The sequence below is a fragment of the Panulirus ornatus genome, chromosome 12 (assembly GCF_036320965.1).
Source record: "Panulirus ornatus isolate Po-2019 chromosome 12, ASM3632096v1, whole genome shotgun sequence".
NCBI lineage: Eukaryota > Metazoa > Arthropoda > Malacostraca > Decapoda > Palinuridae > Panulirus > Panulirus ornatus.
In genome coordinates, this window is record NC_092235.1 from 56659402 (window position 1) to 56671633 (window position 12232).

Sequence of the window (12232 nt, forward strand, 5' to 3'; positions counted from 1 at the left end):
CTATGCCCTGTTTGCCTACTCATAAAATAAAGTCTTCTCTTTCTTAACTGCTAAAGTCCTTTCAGCCCCTCCTGCTTGTTATGTACTCTCGATCTGTAACCGACATACACCACAGCAGGATTTAATGAAACACCATTTTTCCTATTATATTAACATTCATTGCTACTTTGTGAAATTACTTATTTTATGACAATTTATAAAAGTTGTAAATTGACATGTACACAATATTTTTCCCCCAAAATGAGTATACCCTCTACAAATAAAGCATTTGGAGGCACAGGTACTTCTATTAGTAACAAGCACTGATACTTTGTCAAAGCAATCGTAAGCTGAACCTTGCAAACAAAGAGCATTTGCAGCAGATATAACATGTAAAATGGTGTACAACTGAAAAATTTTTTTTTCTCCACAAACAAATTATCTTACATAAGATAAAAATTTTTGTCACCAGATGATAAAATTGAATATATCTTTTGATATAAGTATTTGTACATTTCAAAATGGTAAAATAAGTAATTTCCACAGATGCTAAAGACAAGTAATCTGACATAACTTCCAAAGGATTATAGTTTGTTTCATACAGTATTGGTAAATATGGCTGTTTAAAACTCTGATTAGTAATTTCTATAACTACTGAAGTACCCAGAATGAAAATAATGTAACAGCCCTTTTTACTTTTATTAAGATATTATATTACTCCTTTTCATAAAGTATTAGCAAATGATTTTGCTATATTACAGTGAATATCTATAGATTTCTAGAGTAAATAAAATCAAATTATGTTGCAGCCCTACCTATTAACTTGTATTAACCATCCCAATTCGGATGATCCATTTCAATTACTTTGACTTCAGAAGCTCCCTAAAAATTAAATAGGAGTGCCACATTTCAATTAATGGTTAAAAACACAAATTATCAAAACCTGCAGTCTGTAGTTATAAATACGATATTAATTTACACTATCATACTACATTTGTATTTAATGTCCGACTTTGCTGACATTATAAATGGCATAGTCTATTCAGAACTTCAATGTGAACCTGATTTTGTTTAGTTTTTTATTGGGCAAAACAAATTAGGGCAAAATCTGTAAAAAAAAAAAAACAAAACTGCTTCACTTACAAAGATAAAACTGGACAGGCTAAACTCTGAAGTACATGTATTTATTGGCTTTAAACTAGATATAATTAACCATGAAATAGTTTGACTTCTTCACAGAGAAGCAATGTATATAACAGATGTTCAAAGGGAAAAGTTTTTAAATGGTAGAATTGTTTCCATTATAACTCTGATATTGTATGAATAAATGAAGTTAATCTTCTTAAACATTTGTAAAGCTGAATGGGATATGCTTCCATATTAAAAAACTGACAAGTCTCCTTTACACAGCACCCGTGTTTAAATGCATCAGGTTCCAGCCTCAAATACCATATAATTTATTTACCATCATATTCAAAACATGACAAATACTATACTTTTCATATGAAATAATAAATGTAATGCATATTTCAACATATGCATCAGTTTCTCCAACTTCAAATTACACCATACCATTTAATTTACAGTATATCACGAAACAAAATACAATGCATCTCATCAAACATGGAATAAAATTGCTACCCTAGTTTTTGACACTAAAAGACTAGGTATCTATTAGTATGTCTCCTTTAATTAATGATATTGGGTATAACGAAAACTGTGATGAGAAGTTTCCCATCATATCTATCACTTTTATATTCCAACCATATAAAAAATTGCATAAAGGAGTGCATGACCGAAAATAAACCAAAGAATGTCCATCCCTATCTATATCTCTCATGCCTGCTCCCTCCGGAACTCTTATCAAATGGTGGCCAAGGCAAGTATCTCCACCTATCCCTGTCCTTACATTGTCACTCTTGCATGCACCATTCCTTGTATTCTTCCTTTCTCTCCTTCCACCCTATTTGCCCATGTCACAGGATCTTTCACGCACACCAACCACTTTAATTATACTATCATACACTCTCCTTGTAAACTTACAGTCTTGCATTCTATTAAGGGACCCAATGACTTCTACCCTTTACTGCTCTCCCCGATACCTCTCCTTCCATATCACCACACTACCCAAGACATCTCCCAGACTTAAGTACTTGAATTCGATCACTTCTTACAGTCTCACCCCCAATATCCACAACAGAATTTTGAACACCTTTCACTCTACATGGTTTAACAAAATCTATACTTTCACTCAATCTCCTTTCAAATGCCATTACTTTAAAAACCTTCTGTAACTCTTCTCTCTCTGCAAAGAACACAGTAACACTGGAAAACAGGATTGCCACTATGAACCACATCTCTGCCACACTTATCTCTGCATCCCTTTTCCCTGGTTTTGCTCTTTTCTCATGAAAATAGCATCCCTCCAGCAAGGTAGCGCCAGGAAAAGCCAAAAAAGGCCACATTCAAGTCTCTTGTTGTCATGTGTAATGCACCCAAACCACAGCTCCCTTTCCACATCCAGGCCCCACTAAACTTTCCATGGTTTACCCCAGACACTTCACATGCCCTGGTTCAATCCATTGACAGCACTCCATCTTTCCATCTCCAATTTGGTCTCCCGCTTCTCCTAGTTCCCTTCACCTCTTGACACATATATCCTCTTTGTCAATCTTTCCTCACTCATTCTCTCCATGTGTCTAAACCATTTCAACACACCCTCTACTACCACCTCTCTCTTAACCTCTCATTACTTACTCGATCTAACTGCCTCATACCATACATTGTCCTTAAACATTTCCTTTCCAACACATCTACCCTCCTTAACACAACCCCTATCTGTAGCCCATGCCTCGCAACCATGTAACATTGTTGAAACCACCATTTTGAACGTTCAAACAACCATTCTTGCTCTCCGAGATGACGTTCTTGCCTTTCACACATTCTTCAATGTTCCCAGAACCTTCAACCCCTCCCCCACCCTATGACTCACTTCTGCAGCTAAATCCACTCCCAGATAAACACTTCAATTCCACCAGTTTTCCTGCATTCAAACTTACCTCCCTATTAACTTGTCCCTTAACCCTACTGAACCTAATAACCTTGCTCTTATTCACATTTACTTTCAACTTTCTCCTTTCACACACTTTACCAAACTTAGTCACCAACATCAGCCACTAACACTGTATCATCAGTGAACAACTGACTCACTTCCCAAGTCCTCTAATCCACAACATACTGCACACTTGCCAGACTCTCCAAAACTCTTGCATTCACCTCCCTAACTACCCCATCCATAAACAAATTGAACCACTACGGAGACATCACGCACCCCTGCCACAAACCGACATTCACTGGGAACAGATCACTCTCCTCTCTTCCTACTCGTACACATGCCTTACACCTTGGTAAAAACTTTTCACAGCTTCTAGCAACTTATCTCCCACATCATATACTCTTATTACCTTCCACAAAGCATCTCTATGTAAGACATCACACAGACCTGCCTCACACCTAAATATATCCCAAAACCTTTGCTCAGCTTTTCATCCACTCTTACACACACATTTGATCCTCTATAGAAGGCTCTTACACCATACTAAAGTTGCCCCTCTATACCATACATCTTAACACATCCCACAAAGCATTCCACTTGACTGTTATACACTCTCAAAATACATAAAAACTGCATACAACTTACCTTTTATTAAATACTTTTCCAAGGTAATCTTTATGACCAAACCTGATCCACATTTCCCTACAATTCCTAAAACCCCTAACTTTCACTTATTCTGCATTCAATCATATCCATTAGTCAATTAATATTCTTGCATACACTTCTGGTACATTTAACAGACCTATTCCTCTATAACTGCTACATTCATCCTTTGCACCTCTTCCTTCGAATAAAGGAACAATAATAGCTTATTGTTATACCCAATCCTCAGGCACAACATCCTGTTCCAACTCATTTCACTCTCTCCTCCATACTTCAACTGTAATCCCATCCATCCACTCCAGGTGCCTTTCCTACCTTCAGCCTCATTATTGCCCTTTACCTCCCTTTTTGCTATAGGCTGCTGCACTTGTATCCTCTTCTTTCCCTCCTGCACGTAAAATCTGCCTCCCCTCCTCCCACATTCATCAGTTCAAAATACTTTCTATCTTCCTTTCACTTCATTTTGATTCAGCAATTCCTTTCCCTTACTTCTCACATCAGCATTTCCTTCCAGTGTAGTTCTTGTTATCCAAAAATTTTCCACAACTTTCTTCCAAAATCTTCATCTACTATTTCTTTATTCTATCAGCCTCTTAACATATTTTGTATTCGCAATCTACCATATGCTTTTTTTTCTCTCTCTTCCACAGCATTTCTAATCTCCCCTCCCACTTAAAAAGTCTAAGCAACAGTAAGCTGACATGATGGACTGATGGGTAAAATTCACCATAGCATGATGGTTCAAACACCATGCAATAACAATAACTCTTGTTTCATTCCACAAGTTCCTTGAACATGTTTTGGCAGATACCATTAAAGACTATCATTTATGTTGTAAGTCTATTAAAGGAAAACTGGTGGCATGGTGGACAAATATGGGTGACTTCACAACAGCAAATTGAAATTACTAGTGTTTCATCCTACAAGATCCTTAACAAAACAAGATTACAAACCATTAACATTACCATTGAAAATTCATTTTCATGAGTAATTAAGATGAAAATTGGTAATAATTGCATTCATTATTCACTTAAGCAAAATTATCTCCTAATAACTGGTTTCCAGTTCACATCTCCCTATCAAAATTCAGAGTTATATGGTGATATTCGTCAACCCTTCCACTTTGTCATTTTTCCCTCATCATATAATATTAAACAGCAATTCATATACTTTAGTTTTCTAATAACAGAACTCTTACATTATTAAAGCGAAGCAAGTTTATCTCAAAAACTATTTTATTAACAATAAAGAAGTTAATTACATTTGCCTGCCCTATTTCAATAAGTAAATAATTTCCTAAAAATGTCAAGATTATTATGTGGGGAAGTGACTAACATATCGAAACAAACGTATGGTTGAGGTTCAATTTAAATTCAACTAAACCCACAAGTACCCTTTTCTGACGACTGTACAAAAACACAAAAATGTTGCCATACAAAAATAATACATAAAACTAATAGCTACAATGTAAGAAATATCTAAGAATTGCTGTACATACAATTTTTCTTTGTTCACAACACCAAGAAAGCTGGGAAAATCAAACAAATAAAGTTCAAGATCATCCAAGTTTCTTGTTCATGTATCTAACATCTGATGCAACATAAGCTCCAATATAAACAGAAATGGCCACAATGATAACTAAAGAGCAAACAGTTACAAAAAAAATCTATTCATAAATCTTGTTTTCAGGCTTCCCAGGCCAACATCTATTCCTAACAAAATAGACTATAAAAACCTACCCCTGATTCCCATCAATTTTAATTGAGAAAAACTGTCACAGGTTTAACATATTCATCCTGTATTTTCTCACACCACAATATACAAAATACATTACCAGGGCATGTGAAACTAAGGCTATTTCAAAACTTTATTGAGTCACATCTACCATCATCTATGCAGCAGCTCCCAAACTTATCTGGAAAAAAAAAAAAATCAATACTTTTAAACATTCAAAACAACGTGACAAACTTCGCAAATTAACAATTATAAAATTCATCCATGGAGACATCACACACCCCTGCCGCAAACCTACATTCACTGAGAACCAATCACTTTCCTCTCTTCCTACACGTACACATGCCTTACATCCTCGATAAAAACTTTTCACTGCTTCTAACAACTTGCCTCCCACACCATATATTCTTAATACCTTCCACAGAGCATCTCTATCAACTCTATCATATGCCTTCTCCAGATCCATAAATGCTACATACAAATCCATTTGCTTTTCTAAGTATTTCTCACATACATTCTTCAAAGCAAACACTTGATCCACACATCCTCTACCACTTCTGAAACCACACTGCTCTTCCCCAACCTGATGCTCTGTACATGCCTTCACCCTCTCAATCAATACCCTCCCATATAATTTACCAGGAATACTCAACAAACTTATACCTCTGTAATTTGAGCACTCACTCTTATCCCCTTTGCCTTTGTACAATGGCACTATGCACGCATTCCGCCAATCCTCAGGCACCTCACCATGAGTCATACATACATTAAATAACCTTACCAACCAGTCAACAATACAGTCACCCCCTTTTTTAATAAATTCCACTGCAATACCATCCAAACCTGCTGCCTTGCCGGCTTTCATCTTCCGCAAAGCTTTTACTACCTCTTCTCTGTTTACCAAATCATTTTCCCTAACCCTCTCACTTTGCACACCACCTCGACCAAAACACCCTATATTGTTTATGGATGGGGTTGTTAGGGAGGTGAATGCAAGAGTTTTGGAAAGAGGGGCAAGTATGAAGTCTGTTGTGGATGAGAGAGCTTGGGAAGTGAGTCAGTTGTTGTTCGCTGATGATACAGCGCTGGTGGCTGATTCATGTGAGAAACTGCAGAAGCTGGTGACCGAGTTTGGTAAAGTGTGTGAAAGAAGAAAGTTAAGAGTAAATGTGAATAAGAGCAAGGTTATTAGGTACAGTAGGGTTGAGGGTCAAGTCAATTGGGAGGTAAGTTTGAATGGAGAAAAACTGGAGGAAGTAAAGTGTTTTAGATATCTGGGAGTGGATCTGGCAGCGGATGGAACCATGGAAGCGGAAGTGGATCATAGCGTGGGGGAGGGGGCGAAAATCCTGGGAGCCTTGAAGAATGTGTGGAAGTCGAGAACATTATCTCGGAAAGCAAAAATGGGTATGTTTGAAGGAATAGTGGTTCCAACAATGTTGTATGGTTGCGAGGCGTGGGCTATGGATAGAGTTGTGCGCAGGAGGGTGGATGTGCTGGAAATGAGATGTTTGAGGACAATGTGTGGTGTGAGGTGGTTTGATCGAGTAAGTAACGTAAGGGTAAGAGAGATGTGTGGAAATAAAAAGAGCGTGGTTGAGAGAGCAGAAGAGGGTGTTTTGAAATGGTTTGGGCACATGGAGAGAATGAGTGAGGAAAGATTGACCAAGAGGATATATGTGTTGGAGGTGGAGGGAACGAGGAGAAGTGGGAGACCAAATTGGAGGTGGAAAAATGGAGTGAAAAAGATTTTGTGTGATCAGGGCCTGAACGTGCAGGAGGGTGAAAGGAGGGCAAGGAATAGAGTGAATTGGATCGATGTGGTATACCGGGGTTGATGTGCTGTCAGTGGATTAAATCAGGGCATGTGAAGCGTCTGGGGTAAACCATGGAAAGCTGTGTAGGTATGTATATTTGCGTGTGTGGACATGTATGTATATACATGTGTATGTGGGTGGATTGGGCCATTTCTTTCGTCTGTTTCCTTGCGCTACCTCACAAACGTGGGACACAACTGGGGGGGGGATAATTCACTTACTCTTTCATCATCCATACCTGAAAATCTTTTATCCCACTATTTACAGTTAGTGCACATAAATCTGACCTATAAGGATATTTCCAAATCAAGAAATGTTTTGCCATTAAGAATAATGGATGCACAACTTTAGAGTTAAGTAGATTCAAGGGAATTCAGCACAATAACCATGCATTCAAAAATACGTACCAATCAGGCCACACGGCTGGTGCACAAGTGTTGCGATGCTCGAACTAGCAACTGCGCCTGCTGATGAAGGCTGCATAAACCCAGACTAGCTTTCATCTCTCCACATAATCAGCTCATCTACCAACCATGTCCAGCTTGTACCTAAATAAAAATTGTAAGATTAATTCTAAGCAATAAACATTTAAAAAAAAAATATTGGGTACTAAAAGCTAGCGCAAAACCTTCTTTAAGTAATCGAGGTATAGAAATCGCGGGAAATCTAAGGGTAGCTTAGGCTTCTGAAAGGGCAGGGAAGCTTTACTGAACGTTCATTAGTAATATCAAAAGGGATAAATCGAAAAGCAAGATTCGTCCTGAGTACGATACTAAAGAGCGAAAACAAAACCCTATTAAGTGGTATCCTCTAAAGTTTAACTAGTACGTATATGTTCTGACAGGTACGACTTAAAAGAAAATCCAAGCACAGATATATGAGTACATGATGGAAGTATCAAGGCGTTGAAATTACCACCGCAGACTGTCATTAAGCTAGGCACTGCTCTGCTTAGTGAAGAGACAGGTACGCAGTCGGTAACTCTTGCCAGAGAGGAGTCGAGTGATGGCATGTAGTTCTTAGATAGTAAAGATGGGTATCTTAAGTGATGCGATGGATTAAGTGTAAAGCTTTGGATGATGTACTCACAGAAGAGCATACTAGTTACAGACTGTACTTAATCCTAAGTATAACCTATAAGTGAGGTAAGACATGCAAGAGTCAACAGACGTTGGTTAGGGCACCGCCTCCCTTAGTTGCCCATTAACAGCTAACCTGCCAATCGCACTGACAGACGAATGTGTGTCAGACGAGTGAGAGTCCAAGAGCAAGTCCGGGCACTCGAACACCTGATTCACATCTCGTTCATGCTCACACGCTCCACCTGCTAGAGATGTTCCCGGCCGGCGCTGCCTCGGGCCTCTAGCATGCGTTCACATCATCGCCATCACAAGTCTGGTCGCTTACGATGCTTGTGAACAGTGGGGGTGGTTGGTCGTACAGCATCTGGCCCAAGACATGTCTAGGTCCTACTGTGAACTACAAACGATGAGGCAAGGATACTGAAGCAAATGACAACTAAAAAGTCGCCTCACGTGACTGGTGGTTCTTACCTGGATACCTGTCGCTGGACTGCTCCATATATTTGTTTGGGCTTTTTAATCAGAATTCTTGGTGATTTGTTCGAGTTGGTGGTGGTGGTATACATTTCAGGTCGCAAGGAGTACTTAAAAAAACATTCTATAGTTTCCTTAAAAATAATATTTATTGGTACGCAGTACACTTAAAGTAAACAATATCGACCTTTTTTTATGAAAAACTTAAAGTCATCATGTTTGTTCAATGAAGTTACGCAATCATGAATCAAAAGACTTCATACGTCTAAATCCTCAACAGGAAATATTCATGATTTTATACTGATAATGCATCTGCCACCAAGATCTGATTATCGATGCATGCACACGTCGCTGTCAGCTTCTACTTCGCATCTAAAAGCGTCGGGGGGGCATGTCACGGGGAGGACCGGGGTAGCTACAAGAGAACATGAAAACATTCAAATCACTTTCGAGTTCAAAATAAGTTGTCATGAGTTACACACAAAATTCGCAAGCATTTAACTCGTAAATATAATCAAGACTTAACTTTAATGATAAAACGATAAGGTATCGCAACATTTACCTTAATCCTCTCTTAAATTATCGATTACTAAAAGAGCTAGCGATTATTTTCCTTAAACACTGCAACACACAAAGGAATTAATTTATGGTCCAAAAAATTACATTTTTCATTATTGGTAATTTACACGTCATTTTCCAATTGGGTGGGATGGTTTACTTACCGACGTGGAGGACTACGGCGAGGTGGAGATCTACCACGTGGAGGGAACATATCTCTACCCCCTCCATAAATGTCACGCCTGAAAGTTATTATAGAAAATCCATAAAAACCAAAATTCAAGGGAAAAATAAAATAGAACCACCAATTTCTTTTACTATCAAAATTTTAAGCAGTCAATAAATCTTACTCCAAGCATCAACCAGTTTAACGACTTCTGTAAATTTTCAAATGTACCTTTCATTACTCAAACCAACAGACTTCATGTTTTCACATCTGAACATTAGAAAACAATGGTCATGCCTATCTAAGCCTATCCAGTTAGGTATAAGAAAACGGTGGCGAGAACAAAAAAAAATACTTATCAAAGAAATGAAGAAGGTTCTTCAATCCTGCATCACTTACATAATCAGTTATTACAGACTTCTAATCAATTTTCATGGTACTAAGCTTTCAATGCATAATGATTTCAAAATATGCAAGTACATATATTCTCGAAATTTCACAGCACAATTTTTTAAGCACCAAATAAAACTACTTTTTCTCTACTAAAACGCTCAATACGTAATGAAAGGACTTAGAGACTTGGATGCCTAACCAATTGGCTTAAATAGTACATGACAATGAATGTCATGGTTTGTTTGTGAACTGAGGGCCCTGGTTTCACACAATAACTGAAGGCCAAATTACATTCATTTAATAGGCCAAATGAAACCATTTTTCAAATCCAAACAAGCAGGCATTTTCAACATCAAGTAACAAACTTTAAAATAAAAACAAACATACAATTTAAAAGATATTTTAAAGAATAATTAAAAACCATATTTTCTAACATTTTAACTCTCCAATGATTTTTTTTTTTTTTTTGCAGCTTCAATTTGCTATATTAATGAGATGCAGTGAAGCAAATTGTCGTAAGTCAAAAAGCCTGAGGTACTAATTCCAAATTTATGGTTGGCAGAAATCAAAAAATTTTACAAATGCAATAATGACCCACCAGCTCAAAATACAAACTAATTTTTGAGTTAGAATTATTCAAGTGAAATTATCAAAGATTTTCTTGTTTAAAACCTGAATATAAGTGTCCTACAGTAATCAGTGCCAATTATACGGTAGCTGAGCTAAAAGAAAATGTAAATGATACGATGGTGGATGAAGCTACACTAATATCATTAAAGCATTCAGTAATTTTGTCCACATAGGCAATTATCTATAATAGTGATAGTAATAACAACATATATATCACTTTTTATACATTCGCATTTCCCGCGTTTGCGAGGTAGCATTAAGAATAGAGGACCGAGTCTTAAAAGGAATATTCTCACTTTGCTCACTTCTCTGTTTCTTCTTTTAGAAAATTAAAAATGAAAGGGGAGGATCTCTTGCCCTCGCTACCTCCCCTTTTAGTCGCCTTCTACGACAAGCAAGGAATACATGGGAAGCATTATTTATCGCCTATCCCAAGGGATAATATACACATGTTTTCCGTGCATTACACATGACAGATAGAGACTGAGTGTAAATGAATGTGGCCTTTGTCATCTTTTCCTAGCGCTACCTTACGCATGCACAGGAGAGGGGTGCTGTTTCATGTGTGGCAGGGTGGCGAAAGGAATGGATGAAAGCAGCAAGCATGAAAATGTACATGTGTATATATGTATATGTCTGTGTATGTATATGTATGTATACATTGAACTGTATTAGGTATGTATATATGCATGTGTGGGCGTTTGTGACATGGGTGCATGATGTCTCCATGGTTGTTTAATTTGTTTATGATGGCATAGTTAGCAAGGTGAATGCAAGAGTTTTTGGAGAGATGGGCAAGTATCCAGTCTGTTCTGGATGTGAGGGCTTGGGAAGTGAGTCAGTTGTTGTTTGCTGATGATACAGCACTGGTGGCCGATTCATGTGAGAAACTGAAGTGGGTGAAAGTTTGGCAAAGTGTGTGAAAGAAAGCTGAGTCAATGTGAATAAGAGCAAAGTGATTAGGTTCAGTAAGGCTGAGGGACATGTAAATTAGGAGGTTAGGGCTGAGGGACAAGTAAATTGGGAAGTAAGTTTGAATGGATAGAAAGTGGAAAAAGTGAAGTGTTTTAGATATCCGCGAGTGGATTTAGGCAGCGGATGGAATCATGGAAGCAGTGACAAGTCACAGGGTGGAGGGGAGGGGGCGAAGATTCTGGGAGCGTTGAAGAATGTGTGGAGGGCAAGAAGTTATCTCGGAGAGCATATAAACATATATTTTCACACACATTCGCCATTTCCCGCATTAGCAAGGTAACGTTATTTCCATTTTCAATCTATTTTCTTCCTCATTCTGTAAAATATATCTTCAAGTAAGTTTTCAAGAGAAGTTCATTATATCTTGTTGAGCACCTTACCTCCTGTAGGAATTTTATAACCAATTCTATAATACATGTCAATGAGAAATGTATGTTTATTCATAAAATTTCAATAGAAGTATTAAGAATGGTTATTTGGGAATGTAAATGACCTAAAAATATGAATGCACAAGGGGTATAATGTCGACTTTTAGCCTGTGTGCTTTAAAATTAATCTACCCCCACCCAAAAGTTGAACTGGGTGTGCACTGTAAGGTCTTTGGTATGTCATAGATGACAACTCAACTGAAGCCACTACAACACTTTGGGAGCTTTTCCTACCATTTAGCAAATGCCCTTTTCATAGTTTACTCCACTGCAGAACA

The 12232-nt window shown here is 37.7% G+C and overlaps 1 protein-coding gene across 6 annotated transcripts in view; it reads right to left on the reverse strand.

Moving 5' to 3' along the window:
- Positions 1–4071: 4071 nt before the first annotated feature.
- Positions 4072–12232, reverse strand: part of LOC139752074 (uncharacterized) — a 32728-nt gene continuing 24567 nt past the window's right edge. For 5 of the 6 annotated variants that reach the window (XM_071667921.1, XM_071667922.1, XM_071667920.1 and 2 more), the window contains exons 4-5: positions 9527–9604; positions 8927–9219 (exon numbers count right to left, since the gene is read on the reverse strand). In XM_071667921.1, coding sequence (XP_071524022.1) covers positions 9177–9219; positions 9527–9604 — 121 coding nt within the window. In that variant the 3' untranslated portion in view covers positions 8927–9176. Of the gene's footprint in view, positions 5613–7655; positions 7797–8926; positions 9220–9526; positions 9605–12232 lie in introns of those variants that run through there. The other variant, XR_011713473.1, reaches the window with a different exon arrangement.